Source organism: Triturus cristatus, chromosome 4_1 (assembly GCF_964204655.1).
Source record: "Triturus cristatus chromosome 4_1, aTriCri1.1, whole genome shotgun sequence".
Taxonomy (NCBI): Eukaryota; Metazoa; Chordata; class Amphibia; order Caudata; family Salamandridae; genus Triturus; species Triturus cristatus.
Genome location: NC_140585.1, coordinates 338,230,814 through 338,254,775, shown reverse-complemented (window position 1 = coordinate 338,254,775; position 23,962 = coordinate 338,230,814). Strand labels below are relative to the sequence as shown.

The window sequence follows — 23,962 nt, the reverse complement described above, 5'->3', positions numbered from 1 at the left end:
AGCCTGTTCTTATACAAAGATTTTTCCATTGAAACAAACTCGTGATTTTGATGTTCCGCATTTAAGTTAATCATTGTTCTATTTCCATAAATCAATTTGCAATTTCAGTCTGTGTTTTAGCGCCGTCTCTTTCATTTACTATTTACATGATTTTTTCGAATTTACAAAGAACTAGCTATACTCGACAGAGCCATTGTTGTTTATAGGACATCTAGGACTGGCTCAGGTGCAAGTATGTTTGAGGTGTTGGATGTGTGGAGTGGAAGAGACTTTCAAGTTGAGTTGTGTATCATCAGAATTTGGTGAATTGTGATGCTGTAAACTGTGAATAGAGTACCAATGTTAAAGATATATATAGGGTGAAGATGATGGAGGACAGTTAGGCACCCTTTGAGGCTCTGTAGGTGATCTTCTGGGTCCCAGTGTGAACAAACTCAAACTGGCGTCAGTTCAAAAGGTAGTAGGTGAACCATTGAAAGAAGCTGTCAGTGAATCCTTTTGAGACCCCAGCGTGTGAATAATGGTGAGAGGTTAATCAATATCAGAAGGCAGGGGTCCTCTTTATTTGTAGTTAGGAGAGGGCCTAAGGCGTGTACGATGGCCGTCTTTGTGCTGCAGAGTGATCTGAAACCTGATTGGTAGGTGTGCACAAGGAGTGTTGAAGGAGATAGAATAAAAGTAAAACATATATATATGTTATACCCTTGATAGATGACTTTCTTGACTGCTGTAGATCAACTACCCTGGACAAAATAGGCAACAATTCAAATTATAAAAATATGTTGTTGATTGTGTTTAATGGCATTAAAATAAAACTTGCTGTACTGAGACTCATGGATAGCACTGTTTGCCTTTAATTCACTCCATAGTAAAGTGTTTCTTCTGTGTTCTTCCCTCTTTTAACAGGTAACACATATGGACCAGAAACTTGATGACATCCTAAAGGCCATCCGAGCTCAGCTTGGTGTCCAGGAGGAGCCACAGCTACCCCAGGCCACAGCCCCAGGCACCCCGAACCTGAGACGTCCACGATATTCGTTAGATTCTCCCATTATTAGCCGCAAAGTATAAATCCATTATCACAGTACAAATTCAGACATTTCTCCTTCAAAAGTACAATTGATCAATCAAGCAATATTTGCTGAAAATCAATATGTGATGCCTTTTGTATCAAAACTGTTTGCAGAAGAACAGTGTTGCTTCTCCAAGTGTGTGTCTAACCTGCATTGGTAAGGAACTCAGCAATCAAAAGTAGAGAATGATCTAAGCTATCTGTGCAAAAACACAGGTCTCGACTGAGACAATGCCAGCATTAAAGAAACACCGGCAAGGAGTGGACGGAAGGACCAACCAGCACGCCTGTGCTATGTTTCCTGCGGTGGATGTTCCATCTGAAGTGCTGCAGAATGAACCTGTGGTGGACTATGGAAATCATTCAAAGGAGGCAGTAATAAACACAATAGGGGTAGTCTGTGGCAGTAAAAATGAATGTTTGCTAACTAAAGAACATATTCAATGGAATCCAATGACACCGAGTTGTGATAACACTTGTTCTACTACAGGTAGAAGAGCCACACACACTGGGGGGAAATTTGCATAGTAAAAAATGAAGTTAAACCCAGGGCATTTTTTTGGCATTGAATGATCCACAGTACAAAATCCCAGAATAATCGAATAATTTGTTTTCCAGTGTAACAACTGTCTCTCCTTTCCAATTCTAACAACAGTGTGCAGTCTCCAACTTTCCCCCCCTTTCTGTTCCCTGATACAGTTCAAGCGGAAAAGGGGCATGTTAATTTCCTACTGTGCTTTGCTACTCTGACTTCGGTGCTGCTCATAAAGTAACAAAGTAACATGTGCCTCACTCCCACATGGAGTGTGCCAGAGAAGAGCAGGGCGGAAAAAAGATGGCAGCGGTCAAATGTTAATTTCCAAATGTTAAAGTTGAAAAAAAGTAACACATTACTTACATAAAATAAATTGACTGGGTGATTCTGGGATTTTATATTGTGGGCCATTCAAAGGCCCAATAAACGTATTCGGTAGAACTTCCCCTAAAAGAATGTGTTGACTCTACGACTTCAGGTTTCGCACAGCTATGTCAAACACAACAAAATGACTGTTGAACAGAGAGTCTGATTATGGGCAAATTGTTTCTCTTTTTCAGTTATGATTGTTGAATCCAAAAGCCTTATTTTAATATATACCATATATCTGCATGTACTAGAAGATAACTGGCATACAGAAGTGCAATGCATATAATTAGAGGTTTTAGTACTGAGCAACATGAAATCTATTATTTTTTACAAAGCAAGTAGAGCCGCACCATGCGCACAAAAAGGAATGTCACTCAAAAAAAGTACAAATAAATCAAATGTCGGATTTTCCGATTTTACAGACTGTGGTTTTATTTAAAATTGTGGTGATGAGGTGCAAGATTCCATCATGAGGAACATACACCTTGCATCTTACATTGAACATGGGGCTGATAGCCCTGTAATATGATAAATGTGTATATAGACATTAATAAAAACAAACATTATTGAACTTTGCTGCATTTTGAAAGAGTCTTCATGGTAATTGCATAACCATCTTTTTGGGATTTGCTTGATTGGTTACATTTTTAGAGCTCACAGATGCCTTATAGAAATGACAGCACTTCACATTACAAAATGCCTTTCCTGTGATGGTTCCAGGTTTAAATCTGACTCAAGGTAAGTAGTTTTCAAAGCCATTGCCCTCTGTCAACCTGTTGGATCAGTAGTATGGGTTGGTGGTGGCCTCAAATCAGTTTTCACACAACACCAAATGGACCACCTTTGAGATTGACAGCTTAGCTGTCTGTTGTTGAAGGAGATATTGTGTACCAAGGCTTAGAGTGGGCTTCTGGTCAGTCCATTGCTTATCACTGGCTGGCTTTCTTGTAAATTCCATTTGCTTACATCTTCATATTTGATGACATTCCTTCCTCTTCAAATGTTTGTTCCTCCCCTGCTTATTTTTTCTTTTTCTTTCAGCTTTCCATGGGAGTGCACGCATGCACTTGCTCTCTCCCACGCGTGCTTCTTCACCCTTTCCATCGCTGCCCTCGTGCTCTGCTTTGCCACTCACCCAGCTCATCCATTGCTTCCCCACCTCTGCCCTCCTGTCCTGCTCAATATTTTTTTTCTACAGCCTCCTCACTTCCGCCATTGCTCCCATGACCTTCCCTGCTCATGCTGCCTCTTGTATTGAGTTTCTACCTTCATTCCTCCTTTGCTGCTTGCCAACCAAAATGTGTTTGAAGGGCCTCGCAGCTGAAATTCGCTCCTGAGCCACTCTTTTCTCTGCCGTGAACTTTTAGGCACTTTCTGTTCTTTCATTTGCCCTTTCTTTAAATGTGAATCTGTAAGATATGCACCTGCCATCTTGTCATTGAAATATAAAAGTCGAAAACAATGGCTGCCTCAGCATTGCGATGCTTATGGGTGCATGCTTGGTGATATGTTTGGTTATTTGACAACATACTGGGGTGGTCATTACTCCTTTTTTTGCCAGTGCTGTTCAGCATGAGCAATAACCATGTTTTTTTTGTTATTTTTGTCAATGCTGTTCCGAATCAGCAACAAGCATTGTGAAACCCAAATGATGGAAAAAGGCCTTTCAAAGATGCAACCCTTTGGCTTTTGCAATGCTTGTTAGTCAGTGCCACTCAACTTTTGTGCTGAATCAATATGGACCTTGCACAACAATGCTATGCTCCTGAGCACTAATAATCTATATTTGGTGTGGCTGTAGACAGGTTTGAGTAATCCAAGTGGAGATGCTTTCACCGCATACATACATTTTCATTATTCCATTTTTCACTGTTTCATTGTTGTTCCTTTTATATCACACGTGCTAATGCCAGCGCATACAACATGTCATATCTCTTGCCACACTCCAGGTTTTTTTCTCGAAAACTCTTTTCTTTGATTTTGCACCATTACTGAACAGCTGTTTTGAGCATGGATGGCTGTGTGAATTAAAACATGACGTGTACATTGGTAACCATAAATGGAGAACTTAATTGGTTTTGCATGTTCGAGTATGAACCATAAATCCGTTTTTAACTATGTGTTTTTGGGAGAGAATTATTTTTTTCCTTTTTGAATTTGCTCTTATAAAGTCTTTATTCAGAGGCAGCTACAATGTTACAATGTCACTTAGAGTGCTTGGTTAGGTAGTGATTAACTACCATTACTACTAGTACTACTTCTAATAAGATTAAGAATAATAATAGTTTCACACCATAATTAAAATCTTGGTATCTTAAAACGTTTATTAGAAAAACGGCCAGACCAATTAATATTTTTAAATTTAGGGGGTGACCATGCTTAGCTGGTGGCATGTTTGCTCTTTTATTTTTGTGGCATATGCTTGCAATAAACAAACATCGCACCAGCTTGAAGAGGCCCAAATGATTGGTTTTGGCAGTGCTTTTCTTTTCCATAGAAGGGAGCAGGGCCAGAAGAACAATGCGCCATTCATGACCTACAGAGGCTGTGGGCATAATGCAACGAGAAAGCAGCAATACCTCATTTGTGGCTGTGCACGATTTAGGGTGGAAAGCGACGCACAAATAATCCCCTGTAGCTAACACGGTTAATGTTTCAAGAGCATGAAGGAACCAGCAGACAACAACAAACTTGTTTGTGTTTCAGCTGACAGGTAAGATTATAAAAATAGGGACACGAAACAGATCGCATTGTAAACGTGTTTGGAACAATTATTTGTATAAACACCCTATTGAGTACTCAAGCGGTGGCTCGATAGCATGAGGTCTGATGTGGCAGCCGAGGACGAAAGAAACCACACGAGCAGACCTCAGGGCAAGCAGTAGTATATAAGTGTCACAAAACTGAAAATGCACGGAAAACCGCACTGAACAGATCCCAAGCAGTGCTATGCAAAGTGAATGGAACACTAAAAGATGGATTTGAAGTTAGTCTCAACCAGGGCTTCCCACACTTTGTGGGACCATGAGCCACTTTTTAACATAACAAACTTTCACGACCCCCCTAGTTTTAAAACATGAGCAGGCGATTGTTTAATGCAACTAAAGCATAGTGCGGTCGCCACCATCATTTATAGACAGAACATTTTCTATTGAAATGGCTGCTGAATTTGCACACACTTACTGATAAAACGATATACAACTGTAGTGCGCACAAAAGTTTAAGGGGCATATTATCAAGCACGGCGTTAAAATTATCGCCGCTTTAGCGGCAGAAAACTGCAGCTAAAGCGGCGATAATGGGCTTGATAATATGCCGCAGAGAATTCCCATAGAAGCCCATGTTGACACCAAAACATGCTTGATAATATGCCCCTATATGTGGAAATCGGGTTTCAGTGAGTATTTATCAATTGCGCATCACCAAAAAAAAGTGTTTTGATTTGTTTAGATCCTAATAAACTCTTTGCTTCCATCACACTACAGAATTATAAAAAAATGACCGTGGTCAGATCGGCAAACGCTTTTTCTACTACGTGTAGATACTGCCCTGAAGAAGTTCTTATCTTAAAGAACGAAACGCGTTGGCTGATCTTTTACTCTATGAAAAAACATATATGAAAATTAAAAGGAACTCTAAGGACTTACTCAAGTTTGGACTTTTCTCTGGTGCACCTTCCTTTTTTGTAAAAAAAGTTCTTTCTCATCTGATTTTCAGTGGAGTCCTTCTGCGGCGGACTTTGGAAGAATTGTGCACAGGACATCTACTATTGTACATTTGGGTTTGAGTTGCTGAACCAGTGGTCAGCCGTGGTGGTTTCTTTTTGTTAAGCATATATGTATACATATATATATATATGTATATATATATATATATACATATATATATATATATGTATATATATATATATACACCAAGAGCCGGAGGTCAGGGGCTAAATTGTGCGACGGTCCGAGTTGATCTCCGGTTGCCCAACTATCACAGCACACTATCCCAAAGTCAAGGAAGTCTCGAACACTCTTGGAGTTTAGAATGCAGTTTATTCTGACAAAGCATGTCCTCACCAATGCTTTTCGTCTGTAGCCTTGATCACTGTGAACTTAGGACCTGGCAAGATCATCACATATACATGATTACTGAGATAAAAAAAAAGAGACAAAAACCTAAGTGAAGTCCTCTGGGACACCTCCAGGGCCGGCTCCTGCTATCTCCCGAGGTGCCCACCTTTGAGAGAGAGCAGTTTGCGATTGCTTGGTGGGAGCTGTTACAGCTGCTGCCAAGCAAGAGCAAACACTAACTCTGCTCCCAGCAAGTGGGAGCTGTCAAAATAGTCACGTTTGCTAGGAGCAGGGTTTTCATCTGTTTCCCTGCCCACTGTCATGTGGACAGGGAAACAGATGAAAGATTGCTCCTGCACGCAGGGAGCTGCATATTTGGCAGCTCCCTGAGTGTGGGACTGATGAGTTATCTATGATGTCACTCAGAACCCCAAGGTGAATTGCATCCCTTCATCCTCCCACATCTCCAAGCATATATTCAGGAGCAGAGGACTAAAGTGGGAGCCATGCATAACATCTATTAAACAAAAGGTTTAAAAAAAATCAGAACTCCGGTCACCCACTTTCATCCCCCTTGAGGTACCCTCCCTGAAATTAAAAAATCAATACCTGGCTTCCTGCCTCCCACGTCCACCTCTTTCTGCACTACAACTGAAAGCATTACCTGGATTCCAACAACTCATCCCCACTACCCTATGCACACTCCGACCCTATCCAGCAGAAAGCTGAGCTCTCCTCTCTCAATAGAGGAGCACTGGCATAGCACTGACAGTGGCTCTATATGAGCTGTTTGTCAGCATGGCTGCATATCGCTTCTCATCGTGGGATTGAAAACCCCATGCTGACAGGGAAAAAGTGCAATTGGCGTATACACAGCTCTACCCACGTTCTCCCATCTCTCTCAGGTCGCTGGAGACCTGAGACAGACAGGAAAAGGCGGGTGAGACTGACAACCACCTTGCTCACGCTGCACTCTTGTCTTTGGAGACCTGGGCAAGATGGCAAAATAAAGGGGAAGAGATTGATTCCCTTAGTGATGTCAAAGCATGGTTAACCAGATTCTGATCCATTTGATCATGCTAAAGAGTTCTTATGGAAGCCAAATCTAACATACATTTTTTGTTTATCACAAACCCCCACTTCAGAATGTATTTCTGAATAACAAACAAATGCTCACCAGGCCTGTAAATGCCATTGATGACATTTTGAATTTTCCCTGAAAATGCTATTGTCGACACGGAGCAGCAGGAAAATCAGCATGGTGGGCTGGCCACCACTATGCCTGCAGACGCTGGGCGTCCTTTGCCAAGGTGTCTTAGCAGCAAGCCAACCAAGGTCTCAATTACTAGTCTCAAATTCAATCTTTGTTCTCCCATTATTGAAAATGCATGAGCACTCTTTTATTGGCTTAACTCCATCAAAATCATATCTGTGAAATAACCACTGCTTCTGTCACAAATCTATGCCTTACATCCAAGCATTCCACCAAAAATAGGTATCTCATGCTTCCATGTTTCTAGTAACATAGGATCAATGAAAAATCCTTGTCTCATCAACCATGTTACTGCCTCGTGATATTTTAATCCCAAAGTCAAATTTTCCCTCTTTCACTTCTCTATCACTCGACCAGACAATGCATGCCAACTCTTAATGGTCCTTCCTTGGGCATTGGCTCTTCATTCGTTCTGGAAATGTGCAGTCTAATGCTTGATCCAATACCTAGGACCTGTGCTGACTAATCATCTGTACTGTGTCAATCATTCATTTTCTGCTGACTCAACCTTTCCCAAGGTGCTGCAACATTCTTCTGCCTCTCCTGACTACTTTATCAGACTGTTGTTCTGGAGCCATCGAGTAATGGAATTTCAAGCTCCCTCTTCCGCTCGGTTACACCTAAATACTCTTACCTTCTTATACTGATCAACCAAGATGCTCGGCCCCAGAGAAGACTAGAGTACGTTCAGAGTGTCACTCAGAGTCTTGCTCGGAGAAGAGATTTTATCTCTTCATATGGAAGGGACATTCACTGGCTCTATGTTGGCAAGCGGGCTAAAATCAAGACTATACTGTCCAGAAGACTGTCAAGGCCTTGGAGTCAGTGTTCTTGGTTCCACCCTTTCTTCAATGTGTCATTGTCCAATGCCTCTAATGTTCTTCTCAGAAAGTGGTAACCACCCAATGTTTTCACAGAGTGACAAAAGGAAATCATTTCTTTTCTTTACAACGGTCACACTTCCATGGTAAACATAAGATAAATCTTGCCGGCTTGTATTCTGAATATCTCTGCAGACATAGATTTTTTTAGTCTACAAACCATTTGTTATATTTATTTACTTAGGTGTTTCTATAGTGCAGGAATGTTACCTTCTGTTCACTGAAGAACACCTTTTTCACAGCAGGACTTATGCTAAATACAAAGGATTTGAGCCTGAGCCTTGATCTAACCTTGATCCAATAAAGAGATTTTAGAGCAGCTTTTTTGGACTCATCTTTTAATGCTGAGGCCAGTCTTGTACCCTGGTCTTAAATGTCTCATAGTCTACTTGAGAGGTTATTTGGAAATCCAGTGTACAGAATGTTAAAGTAGTCCTCTCCGCTCATGACTAAGGACATGGTCAATTCAACTCGATTGCTCATTTTGAGACAAGGGGAATTTTTCAAAGCAGTGAGACCTAGAAGTTGGTCTTACTGCTCACTTCCTTGATTTGAGAGGAGAAAGATAAACCAGAACTGAATAGATCATCCAGGTTCTTGACTTTCTGTGAATGATTGGGATTTGGTTTTGAGATGCATGCAGATGTTAAAAAGTAGCGGAGAAAAGTGTGATTCTTGTTTAATATCAAACTGATTCTCTAGGGGTGGTTATTTAGAAATGATTTGATCAGGTTCAAAGCAATGCCTGTAATTCAGGTCCTCCTCTTAAGACTTTTAATCAGAAAGGAAAGAAGTGTGATACGTTGTTGAGAGGTCAAAGATAGGTATTGCTTTAGTCCTTCCTCCGGGGTTGCATAAAGATCTTCGCAAATGTTTGAGACTGTTGATTTGCTGCTTCTTGCCAGTCACATTTCTGATTGACGATTGGAAAGAAGATTGTTTTACTCGACATAATCCTGGAGTTGTCCATTTATTTCCCTCTATAAAATCTTGCTCAGGTAAGCAAAGTTTAAAGAGTGAGATGAATGTGGCTTCTTTCGAGCAAACTAGCTAGAGCATTGCTCATGGCAATACAGACAAGCTGGATGCTGGTGATATCAGGGGGTCAGGGTTGGGGGGAAATTCCCCCACGGGGTGGGGGGGGAGGGGGCCGCGGCACCGCTGTGCTCGTGACGAGCTCAGCTCGTCATGAGTCACAGTGGAGCTGTGCTCATGACGAGCTGAGCTCGTCATAACGGCCGCGGCCCGCCCACCCGCGATTAATTCCCTGCCTGTGCGGGAGAATTAATGAGTGGGCGGGGTCGTGACGAGCTCAGCTCGTCATGAGCACAGCTCCACTGTGAGTCATGACGAGCTGAGCTCGTCACGAGCACAGCGGCGCCGCGGCCCCCTGCCCCCCGCACCGCAGGTGAATTGCCCCCACGGGGAAGGGGTTAAAGTTTCAAGGTGAGGGTTGGAGAATTTACCCCCTAAATGTGCTGTCCAGTCGAAGGTACATGCTCTCATGTTAACTTAAAGAACCTTCTATATGACATTGCCCAGAGCCAACTTCAGCCTTTTTAATTATGTTTTAGTGCAGTACACAACTTTAGCCGCCTCATAGCGCTATAAGAACGGAAAAGGTGTTAGAGTGACAATACAGGTGAGCAGTATGTCTTGGAAAGTGAGTAGAGTCACCTGGTAATTCATTGGCATGAGAGGGGAGCCAGGTTTGTTCATTGCTACGCATGCAATAGGCTAGTTAGATGGTGAAGCCTAGTAAATGGGTAGAGAGCTGGTGTCTCTCAAACAGTATCTGATAATATTATTGGCCACAGACAAGAGAAATTAAGAGGTAGGGTGCCCATGATATTCGTATGCCGTAAGAGAGAGAATTCTGAGTTCTCACTTCCTGCTCTGACTTTTATTTCATTTGTTATTTTATTTTTTCACTGAGTTTTATGTAGCGCAAACTTGACCCGAATCGGGTATCAGAGCGCTTTACATAGCACCAGTAAAATTACATGAGGACACATTCATTTTTAAGTCGAGTCTAGAGCAGCGCGCATGCGCTGCTTGCTCAACTTTTAGTAAGGGGCTTCAGGAAGCTCCCCAAGCTCAACACACACTCGTGTGTGTGTTTTTTTTTTCCCTCAAAGGCTAATGGGTTTTGCGTGCGTCTTTCAAACAAAGGCAGCACGCAATTGGGCAAAGGCGGGTGCATGTCCCGCCTTTGTTCCGCCCACGGCCTTTTGCTTGCGGTTCCTCGCAGGGGCCACATCTGTTTTGAATTATCGTGCACAGATGCGTGCGCGATAATGCAAAACAGATCACTCGCTGTGACGCGCACGTGCACCACTCGCGGGCTTGTTTTTATCGCATTCTGCCTTTGGTTACCTATCCCTCTTATTCTATTGTTCTCTCCCTCCCACACGTTCTTCCCACGCGCCCTCCCACACTATCCTTCCCTCATTTATATCCGGCTGCTCACTCCCATTTGTCCCTCTAAGTCTCAGTATTTTCCAAACCCTCCCCTTTTTCTTTCGTTTCTTCTCTCGCTCCATCTTTCACATCTCTCGCTGTAGTCTTTGCATCTTAATCTCTAGTCCCTCTGCCCCTTCTATCATTCCCTCTCTGTTCCTTTCCTTGGTTCCATTACTTTCTCTCTATTTTGAGGTGTTTCCCTCCTTCCCTAGCCTAGTTTTTCTCATTCCCCCATATCCAATCTTTCCTCGTCATGTTTCCCGCTCTCCAACGTACCTGTCTCCCTCTCTCCTTCGTACCTGTCTCCCTCTCTCCTTCTTCTCACATTTCTCCACCCTCCCAAGGACATCCTGTCCTCTTTAGAACAGATAGACTAAAAATCACTAAACAAATTCATGATCCGCTGACATTGGCTGGGATCAGGTTCTCTTTGGATGGTCTGTGCGTCCCTGGCACAGCCACGCCTGAACCAAACCCAACCCCGCACCCAACGCGAGCGCCACCATTGGCTGCCAGCACCACTCATTAGTGCTCACCAGCTGTCACGCGTGTTCTTTCCGAACTCACCATCCCGCTCTTCATGCAAAGAAAGACTAGAGGCTTTGGGGATCTAAACGCTTTTATGTCAAAGCATGGAAAACGAATGCTGTATGTGTCTTTCTAAAAAAACAGATGCGGAACTCCGATTTAGTCAGCAAATGGCTGCTTTAGTGCGACAGGTATGTAGTCAAAAACAGTGTTGTGCCGGGTCTGGTCACACTCCTCTACAGGGGCGCACGGAGACTGTGTTCCTAATTACCTGGATTTTGCTTGGCCAGACTAGCCACAGTGGACCTTACCCCGTGCACTGCCCTGTTTACACACTGCGCACCTCTGTAAACTGCCTCTTTAATCCCATCCTGCTGAGCAAGTTAGGGCGACTGCTCTGCTTCCTGCATGTACTGGCATGGTCACTTATTTTATGCAATTAAACCTGAAAGATAATTCTGAACATGATTAAAACAGAAAAACCGCAGCAGGGCGGCTGCTGTCATTAGGGACGAACTTTGGAATGTACTCATGTACCTTATTGGCATTTTTGGAAAGCACAATGCAGCTCTGTGGGTTCTGAGACACTCAGCACATAGGTAAAACGTTGCAGAATTGTATTCGGTGGCATACTCACAGAATGTATGGAATGCTGAAATGGCACAGCCATTTGAAATGTCCCCAAAGTTGGCTCTAACTCCTGTTTCTTCCCTGTCGCCTAGGTTCTATGACAGGGGCATGAATCAACAAGCAGTGGCATAGCCAATAGGTCTCGCCTTTGGGACCTTATGAGTGTTTATCCATGCAACAGTTGATGTTGTTGCACCAAGGATATTGTGCTGGATAACTAAACACTTATAAGGTCCCAAAGGCGAGACCTATTGGCTATGCCAATGATTGTTACTGTTGCTATTCTGTCCACCCAGGAAAGATCTCCAGCACTTCAGCTCTGTAGATCTTTATGTGCTGTGGCGAATGAGATTCTCATAATTGCTTTCAATACTTGCTTTTTAAAATTGATGATCTATTGCATCTGCTGTGTTAACCTTACTGTGGTTTATCATTTCCCTGTTTGAAAAGGCAATTGAATTTACAGACCAGTGCTAAGTTATACTTAATAAGAGAATTTAAAAGTTATGTGGGCAATAAAAAAATGCAATGTCAGCAGTGTACATCAGAATTTTAAAAAGCTGGTAAGATAGTTTGAAGGCAAGTGTGTTTAATGTACATACATTTAAAGCTATTTATTATCGTGCATTTGCTATATAGTGTTACTGTTTTTGAATGGTAACCTATTTGATGTAAAACGCCACTAACGTGGATATAAAGTATAAAGGCTGATTTGAACTCTAATTTTCCAGTCCTAAACCTAGGCACATGATTATCCTTAAGTCTATTTCCATTCCTGAAGGAGAAAAGCTATTTAGGGTTTTGCTTCTAAAATGTGATTTTTGTGTTTTTTTTCACAATTCTTATTTTCATGAAGCAGAATATAGAGGATATTTATTGATGCCTATTTAAAACTGAGCATTTGTGTGTTCTCTCTGGGAGCTCTTTTCTATTGGGGGACGTGATCTTAATTAATCAACAAGCACTTGATTGAATAGAAACTTATTTTGGCATCAGTTAAGCCAGCCAATTATGCCCTCTCACTCTGCTCCTTTTATGCCTACTCAGGATTAGGTCTGCCATTTTTTTTCTTAGGTCGAGCCTAGGCAGCTCTGTCTCTCGACATGCTGTTATCTACTCTGGGTGCTTAGACCATGCTCACAGCTTTCCATTTGTTCCTTCATGTGGCTTTCAAAATTCCTTGCTTTTCATTGGTGAAAGGTTGCTATTTGTTCCTCCTTTTTGGTGTGGTGTTCCCTCCCATGGACTGCCCTGTCATATGTCCCCCTACACTTGTTTACACCTTTTGTCAGCGCACTCTTTTTTTTTTTCCTTTAGGCTTGTTTTACTACGCACCAGATGTGCAGGCTTTTCACATGCTGTTGTCAGTGCTACCGTAGCCAGTCACCGGCAAGGGGCGGAGCACAAAAACTGCTGTCTGCTTCATACTCTTAATAGCTTCTCTCCCCGCACATGCCTCGGGTGGTACTTAATGTCCGACCGATGATTGCAGATTATTTTCAAATTCTCCTCCCTATTACATCCACCATGGCCCGGGTTTGCCATTGGTGAAGATGCTGATCTGTGTCAAGCTAGACTTGTTTGTGAGGTTATAGAGGTAAAGAAATAGACTTCACTGAAAACATTTTTTGACCGGCGTGAAGCACATCTGTAGTGGTCTGTGTGGCGGAAGTAAAAAGCGTTGTCTGGCAGTAACCCTATTTCCTTGTTCACAGTAAACATCTGTCAGTCCAGCTCAAGATGTCACTGCTTTTTCCCGTGCTTTTCTTCTTGCTTGCCATCCCGCACTTTGGGCTCCCTAAACCCCGACTGGCGGTCCCTGGTCACGCGCCTATCGCCATCATGGTACGATGAGGCCATGTTCAGGATATTCCTGCTCTGGGGAGTCTTCTCAGTACCTTCCTTCTGCTCCGATTGGTTTTGGTGGAACTGGGCAGGCACAAGTCGGAGTACATAAATGCAATGGAAAAAGGCTGTGCCGCAGGGGCCACGTACGCTGACTTTGCTTCCGGCTTCACGCAGAGTTCTTCAATACGGACGCATGGGATGCACTGTTTGAGGCTGCGGGGGCCATTTGAGTAAAAAATCTGGGCATTAAGTTTGATCGTGAGCTTTCTTTTCTGTCACAAGTTAATGCAGTAGATACTGTTTTGGTCTGCTACGGGTGGTTAGGAAGTTTCTCCATTTTCTGTCTCTCTCTGCTAGGAAACTGGTAGTGCAGGCTTTGGTAACGTCTAGGCTTGATTACGGCAATGCACTGTATTTGGGCCTGCCTGATTACCTCATCAGTAAGTTGCAGGTGGTTCAAAATGCAGCAGCTCGCATGCTTCTCGGCTTGCCACTGGAAACGCCCCTTTCTTAGAGAGCTGCATTGGCTTCCTATTAGGGAGAGGATTATTTTCAAGACCTTGCTACTGGTCCAACGGACACTGTTCATCAGGCTGGCACAAGGTATCTTAGAGCAAAAATGTGCTTTTATGCTCCTTCCAGGCTTCTGCATTCAGCTAACCTCTTACTGGGCAAAATCCCCGGGATTTTACTAAATTAACCCTTAAGCAGCTGGGGCTTTCCTTCCATTGCTGAGCTTTTTTGTTTCTTTTTAGGTCTCGCCTAGCGACGCAGTGCATGCACGCTGCCCGCTTTGGCGAGATCTATTGTTGTTGGTTTCTTGGCCGAAGGGGGACAGGACGTGCGCGCCTGGACAGGCGATGTGCACGTGCACGGCTCGCAGGAACAAGGCCCCCCTCTAACCACAAGCAGCCCTGCCACTTGCTCCCCAGATGCTAGACTTTCTTAATAAAATTGATTAGCTACAGCGAATACCTTCGCTCTCCTTGAACAAACGGGTGCCGTTGGGAGCCTGTCACTTCAAACATCAAAGCGACTAATTCCCGTCAGTTTGAGCTCCTGTTTGCTTCATACAGAGCAGGGTGCGCGCGCATTTATACATGTGTGCTCGCGCGTGCCTGCGGATTTCTGCACGTACGTATTTCTGCGCGTGCGTGTACACGTTTGCACTTCTATGCATATGAGGCTGTGTGCCACAGACCTCCAGTAACTGTTGACGTAGCATGGCAAACAGTTTCACAGCTGTGAACAGGTCCCTGGCCATTTCTGACACCATCTGAGACCATAGGAGTTGTGAGGAAATCCAGACAAAACAGGTCTAGTGGCCAAAAACACTCCCTGAAAAAACTAAATTTTTTTTTTTTTAGAAAGTCCACTCGCAAATCTTCTGCAAATCTTTTTTTGTGGTAATGTATGCTCACAGAAGACGGTTTGATTAGTTCTCAATGCGCAGTTTCTCCAGTTCTCACAACAGTGCGAACGAAATGTAATAGTTAAGACATGGCTAACTCAGACCTGGGCTCATAGTTACACAGGTGGAAACACACTTACGAGTCTCAAAATACGTGCTGCAGACTTAAAAATCTAGACTGGGTAAAGGGTGACCCTCCTGGAATGGGGCCAGTTGGCACTTACATTATGGCATGGAATATAGATGTCATGTTTAAACTCTGCACCTTCGTTCCTGGTCCTCAGCGATTGCAGCAATTGATCTGTGCTTCCAGGTATCCCCATCTTCAGGTGGCAGCCTATCCCTCCAGTACCCCCTTCCCTCATTGAACCTTGGGGTTCCCGCTCCGTGATTTGCATCCTTTATCTCCCAAAACAGGGAGCGCTCAGAAACAGGCTCGACACCCGAACTAAGCGCTGCATTAAAAATGGTATATTATTTCTGAGCTACGAGAAAGATTAGACTTTGAACAGGTCATTTCTAAAATGAACATTTGAAAATGTGAAAATACAGTTTTCTACAAAACAGTCGTCATAGTTCGGATTGTGGTCTTCTAGTTAGGAGCAAAAAGAACAGACAGTGGATGTTGAACTGGTTTTATAGCATGTACAGCAGTTGTTTTATTACTTAATGTTACTGTTGAAAAAGTAGAGAAAGCATTTGTTAAGCTCTAGTCCCTGTGCCTAGCCATGCTATATTGGAATATGGACTTGAAGTTCTGCCCACTCTCCGAACATATTTTTTATTAACTTGTTTTGCTGTCCTTTGTAAATGCTGGCTTCTGATTTGTTAATAGGCTTGTTAGTCCCGCCTTAGTACCACCATGTCTTAATTTGTAACCGCCCATGAGGACTGGCCCTTTTATTTCTGTTTTACATGATATGTTTTATTTCGTATGTGAGCACTATTTTCTTTAATCAGTTTTGTCCTACAGCAGGCAAACGTGCTTTACTGCGACATTCAGCGCGCTTCCACTTTCCAACCCCCCCTCCCGGACAATGGTGGCCGCTTCGTTGCAATGCTATAGGTCTCGCATTTATAAGAGTTTCAGCTATTGGCATTTTAAATAACAATGCCTTTTATTTATTTGTTAATTTTCAGAACAGATAAATTAAAGGCGTTGTCATTTACAATGCCAATAGCATAAACTCTCGCAAATGCGAGACCTATTGCATTGCAAATGCTTGTTTTTGTTAGGCACGGGGAGATTAAGTGATTCGCCCAAATCACAGGATGTTCAGCGTCATTGCCGAGACTTGAACCCAGTTCCCCAGATTCGAGGTCGACCCCCCTAGCCGTTAGGCCAACTCTTCTCTCCTTATCTCCTTATCCTCTGAGGCCTCGTGTGCTAGCCGGGATGTGAACTTACAACAATAGTCTCTCCTTCCTGATTTATCATGCCTTTTTTAGCCCTTCCCAGCTGGACTGGGGCACCTAACTTCCTAATGCTGCTGGATAGGACTGTCTCAGGGCATATATTTCAAACCACCCTATGGGCTCGTCTTTTGGATCTAGGGTCTCCTTATGTTGTTATATATGCTCCGGGATCACGGGGACCCCCTGACATTTCATGACCTGTCAAGTTTAGGGTTTCTGCTGAGTATTGTTGGTGAAGTGGTGAAGCACAAATAAGACACCCACAAGCTGTCCTCCGCCCTCGGTTCCATGCCCTCAGTGCATGCTCTATGACCACAGAGGCGTTTTAAGGCGCTGGCAAAGTGGGCAGTTGAGCAGTGCCCGCAACTTCCAAGGGGTCCCCGGAGAAAGTTACGCTTCTCTCAATTTCACCTCTTTCACTATCTCAACTTCTCTTATTCTATTTCTACCTCTGTCTCTCTTCACCCATTGGTGTCTTACACCTTTGTGATCCCCAAGCAAGGCATAATTCCACTGTTCCTGAGCAACCCTGTTCCTGAACGTTTGGCATGTAATTAGGTATTCTGGGCATCATGTGGGCTTCAGTTAGCAGAAATGGGTAATAAAATGTATAGTTGTTCATCACAGGGGCCCCAAAATATGTCTAACCGTGGGCCCCCAAAATGCTTAAAATTTCACTGTGGGACGAAGATCCGTGTTGAGGCTGTCACTTCCACCCTCGCCCCTCCAGGCCCACCTCTTTTCAGTGGAACCAGAAGCTGATTAATGCGGAATGAATCAAACATGTCATAAAAAGTATGATGCCCAGTGAGTTTGCAGAACTGTAAAAAAAACACTCAAACAGTTCACTCGATACCAATAAAATGTTTTCCTTGCCCCCATAAGATCGTATCTAAGAGGAGCAGTTAAAACCCTTAGCAAGCAGTCCCTACTATACAACGCGCCCTACTCGAAGGCACGCACATCCCTCCCACCCCGCGGTTCCTGATGGCCTCCTGTACTTGTCTGAACACAGTCGAGCTCATCAGAGGCGGCGCGTGCGCTGGTGTAATTTAACGAAAGCCATATCGGCGGCATCATCAATATCACACAGCCTTTGATTTTCTAATTACACTAACGGCGGTGACATCAAATGACCTGTGACACGAAGACGTCGTAAGAAGGGATATCACACGCCCTTGACTCTGATGAAATTACGGGACATTGACATGAGCAGCAAGCGTACACCGACTACAGCACCTTGAAGTTTCAAAGGAGAAACAGATAAAATACAGACAGCGGAGTAACAAGAAAAGGCACGCAGAGCGTTGTGAAAATCCGCGTTGCCCCGAAATGCTGCCTCAGTATGACTGGAGGTAGGGTCAGTGGCAGTGCTCGGTTCTCCGGTGAACCAGAGCACCATCTCAGCTTCAGGGGCGTTACGAAGCCCCCCTATGGCACTGGAGACCCCGGGCCATGTGCTCCAGCAGGGGGAAGTCCCACTGCCGAAGCCACCTGGCCTCAAGGGGAAAGTTAAACATTGGTAGGGGATGAGCGCTCAGCTGCTGGTTCATTGCAGAGACGTGGTCTGGGAGAGGCACCAGGCAGGTTTGGGAGATCATTAGAGGGGTGAACATGGTCCCATAGTGGGGCAATTCCAAAGATTGGGAATCTGCAGTTTCACCATGAAGTCCTTGACAAGCCATGTGAGATCAAAGCCAGGGCGAGGAGAGGCCTCTCAAAACCTGGACAAGGATCAGACCATGCCGGGGAGGTGTGCATAACCTTCCTGGTTGCAATCAATCAATCAATCATAACATTTGTAAAGCGCACTACACACCCGTGAGGGTCTCAAGGCGCGGGGGGGACGCTGCTACTGTTCGAAGATCCAGGTCTTGAGAAGTCTCCTGAAGGTTAGAAGGTCATCGGTCTGCCACAGGCGGATGGGGAGGGTGTTCCATGTCTTGGCGACGAGGTGGGAGAATGATCTGCAGTCGACAGTCACCCTTCATCGGTTTCATCGTACTGCTCTGTATTGAAAAGGTGGAAGCTGACCACAGACTCGCCTGGCCCTGGGAAGTGGGCAGGAAGTATTTGTGACGGAGGAGTGAGTAAGTTTGCCAGTCCTGATGCTCAGCTGTCTGAGTAGTCTAGTCTAGACAGGGCAATGTGCTGCGACAAGGTGAAGTGGGGTTCAGGGTTCGAAAAATTGAGTAAAGGTGAAGTGCTGTTATGGGTGGGACTGGTATCACTGTGGCGGTCTGCTGTTCCCTTGTCTACCTACCTTTGGCCCTTCCTCCCTCCTGGTCCGGAGCTCCTTCTCCTCTGCCCGCCTCCCATGGCTCTCCCCCCAGTCTCCCCCTCCCCTTTTCTATTGTTTATTTATGGCCTCAATGGCCTGTGATCAAGAGTGATGTAAAGACCGTGTGGACCAGCATCTATCTACAAGCAAGAGTTATTGGTAAAGTTCCTTCAATGGGTGGGAAGGGGGACTAGGTGAGTGTATTGCACCGAATCGTTCTTTGCTCTATGAAAATGATATAAGTCACAGATTCTTGCATTCCCAAATATGGGTTCTGAATCCTTAAATGTTCCTAGTAAAATATATGAGATGAGTTGTAATATTATGCTATTAATAACATAAGCAATAAGACTGTGGATTGCATTATGTATGTTACTCCTTGATAACATGTATAATAATGACTTTATGAAAAACCAATAACAATTATGTGTTAAAAAAAAGGTGCAGTGCGGTTCGGGGGATCGAAAGATTGTAAAAGGGATTCTGGGAAGGCTTTCAATAGGGCTGAATGTGTAGATGAGTGCACCTGGTAGGTGTTGACAGCCACCTCCGGTACTGAGGCTTCATCCAGCTGCAAAAATGCAAAGACATCCCTAGGCAGGGCCAGACTGGGAACCCAAAGCAGCCCTGGCAATTTTGAAGGACCAGCCGCCCAGGGGGCAAAACCGTTCATCAGTAACAAAAAACGGACCCCACTGCTGCAAAACTGGCCCTCACCATTCCAGCCACCCAGGAAAAAGCCGGATGCCTGCTTCGGCCAGCCGGCCCTGTCCCTAGGGTTCATTCTCACAATGCACTTCGACCCAGACCAGGCCTTTGTTCAGCTGAATGAGTACTGAGACGTCCACAGAACTCTCACCATGTGCCTTTGTCCTGATTTTCATCATGCATTATTATACCAGAACTGAGACAACTGCAGAACTTTCAAAATGCGTCCCATTTCCTTGCAACCAGTACCCCTGTCAGGATTAGAGTGCCTGAAGGATCCACACTCTTGCACACGCTCTTCAACCAGTTTATGGAACCATTCTAATATTCATTACCACATATACGTGGATGACACGCAACTATACTTGAAGATCTCCTCTGAGGTGGCATAAAAACCTTATATGATGCTCTCTCACAAACTCAACAATGGTTAGCCCAGAAACATCTTTTGTTAAATACTCTCAAAAATGAATTCCTTCTGATTGCCACCCACAACCACTCTCTACCTACCCTGGACTGGCTCAAACAACTCACAGCTCTTAACTGCACCCCTCATGTGGTTGACTCCGCTAAATCGTTAGGCATTACCTTGGACAAATACCTAAATATGCAAGCTCACATCAGTGCTACTATTAGGGGAGCCAATTTTCAACTTAACACCCTTAAGAAAATCAAGCCTTTCCTTCCGCCTGAAGACATCCGGCCTGCAGTACAATCCCTGGTTATCTCCTTACTGGAATATGGTTTGGTGACCCTTGCTGGGCTTCCTAAAGCGAGCTTGGCCCTGCTCAGAGCCACTCTCAACACATCAGCCAGGCTCATCACAAGCTCCAAAAAACACAAGCACATTACGCCCGACCATGTGCAACTCAATTGGCTGTCTATTGAAGTTAGGATACGATTTAAGATAGCCTGCCTAACGCATAAAGCCTTACATTACAACACTCTGGCTTATTTGGCAAACAAGCTTGTACTTTGTAGCTCTTGTTGGAACTTAAGGAGTACGTCCACCCTACTTTTGAAACGTCTCAAATTCAAAAAGAAAAGAACTCACAATCGTGCCTTCTCTGGTCTTGCTCCTAGATTTTGGAACTCTCTTCCTACCGAGATCAGAGCCAATCCTTCCACTGCATCTTTCAAGAAACATGCCAAATGGATATTCCTGAATAAACATTAACAACATCAATCTGTACTCCTTCTCAATCCCCCCTGTTTACAGGTTTGATACTTATTTTCTATGGTGTTGAGATTTATTTTATGCTTGTCTGTTAAATTGTTTTTTAACTCAAGGGCCAGTCTGAAACTGTACTAGCTGGGCCGACTACCCAGCCCTGGACCTTGATTGTTTATCCCCTTTTGTTTGACAGTGTGTTGACTTATCTATGTCATTTTTTCCACTGTGTTGGTTTTATTCATGCTTTCGACACTTTGCACAGCGTTCTGATACCCGCAAGGGTCATGTTTACGCTTTATAAAACTTCAAATAAATAAATAATCTGCATCATGCACGGGCACATTTCCACCGGTGTGCCAGTGGCACAACTATTGCGCCTGGCTGCCTTTTTATGGTTCCAACAACTGACATCCTTTAGTGGTAATGGGATTAGTTCCTCTCACGTTGGTCAAGCAGGTCAGGCAATATAGAAGTAGCCAATATTACCTACTGGTGGTTGCCAGTAGGAAGTTATATTTATGTCTGCTTTTCCATAGACAGTGTGTTTTTTGGTTTGCTAATAATTTTGACCCCATTTGACGAATCTTCGCAAAACTTTCCAAAAACAAAGTTCATCCACCTCAGCTCCTGCCTAGAACGTTTCAAGGTGATCCGTCAAGTGAGGAAAAAGAAAAAAGGAGGGTCCCAAAAGCAAGATCTCCATATATTTTCCATAGACTCCTTTAAGACAGGTTTTAGCAAAAATTGCTGAATGGAATTACACCACATTCGGCAGGAATCTAGATCTTGGTTCTCCGATTGTGCTTTTTGTGATTTGAGGTAAATCTGTTCAGTAGTGTTTGAGAACTTTAGGGTAAACATGAATTTATTATTTTGGTTGTTGAGCTCACAAGAGTCTAAAGACTCACGTAAGAGTGCCAATTTAAATAATAGCGTAAGAGACTAGAGCGAAGTGCACTAGACAGGGACTGCACTACCCTTGACACTCAAAAATGAGTAAGGAACAAATTAAACAACATTTATCTGTATAACAAGACAGTTAACTGTATTCATCATCAGACCATCAAAAGCCGTTTATAAATGTGAGAGACAAGTCATAGCTTCTTCTTGTTGAAGTGTTGTTTATTCACACTTCTACCATGATGAAAAAAAGAGAGTTCATGTTTACAAAGTCCTATAATACATAGAATATAGCTTGATCTTCCCAATGCATTTCGGGCGTAGTGTTCGCCCTTCTTCAGGGGATATCTAAGGGTGAAACATCAATATATTACATTCAATGTTATTAAACAGATCACAAAGAAGAAAATTTGGAAGGCAATTCTGGCGTCACACGGACATTCAGACAGGATGAAAGATTAAGGATTGAAGCCACTGAGTTACGTCACCAAGAAGTCGATAAAGAATCTGATGAACATATGAGGAGGGGAGGGGTGGTCCAAGGCAAGAGAGCACAAAAGTGAAAGCGGAGGAGGGAGAAAATCACCATGTGCAGATGAGAGTTATCAAGCGTGAAGAAATAGAACCAGAACCAGTCCAGAAGCAAAAAAACTAAACTACCTGAAAAAGCTAATATGGCTGGATTCTATTCGGAAATGTGAACAATGAGATTAAATAATCTGCAAGAGATAAAAAAACGGAACCTGTCCCTTAAATATTGCAAAATGGATAAGTGAAACAAATTGAGTCATCCGACACTGGTCGAGCATAGTGAAAGGGCTTACCGAGCGTTCTATGAACCCTAGCAGACACTGGAAAACAGTCGTAGACTGTGTGTGCAGACACGAAGGCGAGGCGATGTGGTGAGGGAGAAAGGAGCCTGCGGGAAATGAATGCGGGGAGTTAAACACAACACGGTGTAGTGCGAACGAAAAGATCAGTAAATAAAAAGATGTAGAACAGGGTACCTGGAGGATTCTATCAGTTTCCGCACAGTTGGTCCGTAGGTTATCGGAGCAGCAAAAGTCCCGCCCGTGGATACCGGGGAAGTCCGGGTTGTGTTCACGAGAGGAAGTCACAATGTATGAAAATGAAGAGGGACTTATAACGAGTGAGACCAGAGGTGGCCATCTTGTATTGGGAAGTGTGCTCTATCTGATAGAGAGCGAGTCAGAAAGTGAAAAAGGACAATGTTGAGAGAGCGTGAAGAGACAAGATGTGGACACCAGAGAAATGCACAGAAAGTGAAAACACACCTGTGATCGAAATTGTCAACGTGGAAAAGTGCACACGCAAACTTTAAGTAAAATGAACAACGTCCTGCCTATTTACAATCTAATAAATAATAATGATCCCTAAGTGACATCCTGCCTATTTACAGTGTTAATCGGAAGAAAGTACTAACAATATGTCTAACGGTAAGAGCATCACAAATGGCATCCTGCCTATTTACAATGTTGGTTGAAGGAGAGTTCTGACAATATGTCTAACAGTGAGAACATCACGCATATACAATATACTACTGTAGTAGATACATGAGTGAATGAAAATGTCATTGTTAACAGATAACAGAGGTGATGTTGGCAAGTCTCCTACTGTGACATAATATATTACCAATAATGAGAGATAATGTCCTTACTATAACAAAATGTGAATGTAAGTGATTAGGGTGAAGGAGTGTGATGTGCTATGTGTGGCATGAGACCCAAAGCTGTTAGAAGTGAAATAAGATAATAGTGGAGACAGTAGTGAAAAATACCAAACTCAAGCATAAAGCAGAGTTAGTTCGTGCGATAATGCTCTGATGCAAATAGGGACGACCATGTCCCCCCCTTTTTTTTGGTGTAAAGATGGTGGTGCTTACAGAAAGCATGCAAATTCAATTTTATCATTGAGACCCTTGGGACTCAAGGTATTGAGATACCGAATCCAAAAGGACTCCCTTTGAACAATAAATTTGCTCATGTCGCGATCATTACAGGATTTGATAACTTCAATCACACTAAATTTGAGTTGAGCAATCGTGTGGTGTGAATCGCACCAATGACTAGCAAGTGGTAAGGATGTAGATCTAGTGCGAATGCGACTTTTATGTTCCGTAATACGAGTACGTAAAGATCTCTCAGTTTTGCCTACATAATATAGGCCACAAGGGCATCGAATGATGTATATGACATTTGAAGTGTTACAATTAGCAGTAAAGTGAAATTTGACCGGCTTACCCGACCAGGGATGAGCCAGAGAAACACCTGTAATTACGTTATTACAGTGAGAGCAATTGTAACATTTAGTCATACCTTTGGGTGCCAGATCAATAATAGGTTCTCGTTTTTTGAGAAGTTCCTTCAAGTTGTTGGAGCGTTTGTATGCAAAAAG

At 43.6% G+C, this 23,962-nt stretch overlaps 1 protein-coding gene across 1 annotated transcript in view; it reads left to right on the top strand.

Annotated features, from left to right (window-relative positions):
* LOC146854913 (potassium voltage-gated channel subfamily KQT member 1-like) overlaps positions 1-2,481 on the top strand; it is a 1,174,161-nt gene extending 1,171,680 nt beyond the window's left edge. Inside the window, exon 5 of the mRNA XM_085650544.1 lies at positions 907-2,481. Within this exon, the coding sequence (XP_085506670.1) occupies positions 907-1,071 (165 nt within the window). The 3' untranslated portion in view covers positions 1,072-2,481. The remainder of the gene's footprint in view (positions 1-906) is intronic.
* The last annotated feature ends 21,481 nt before the right edge of the window (positions 2,482-23,962 follow it).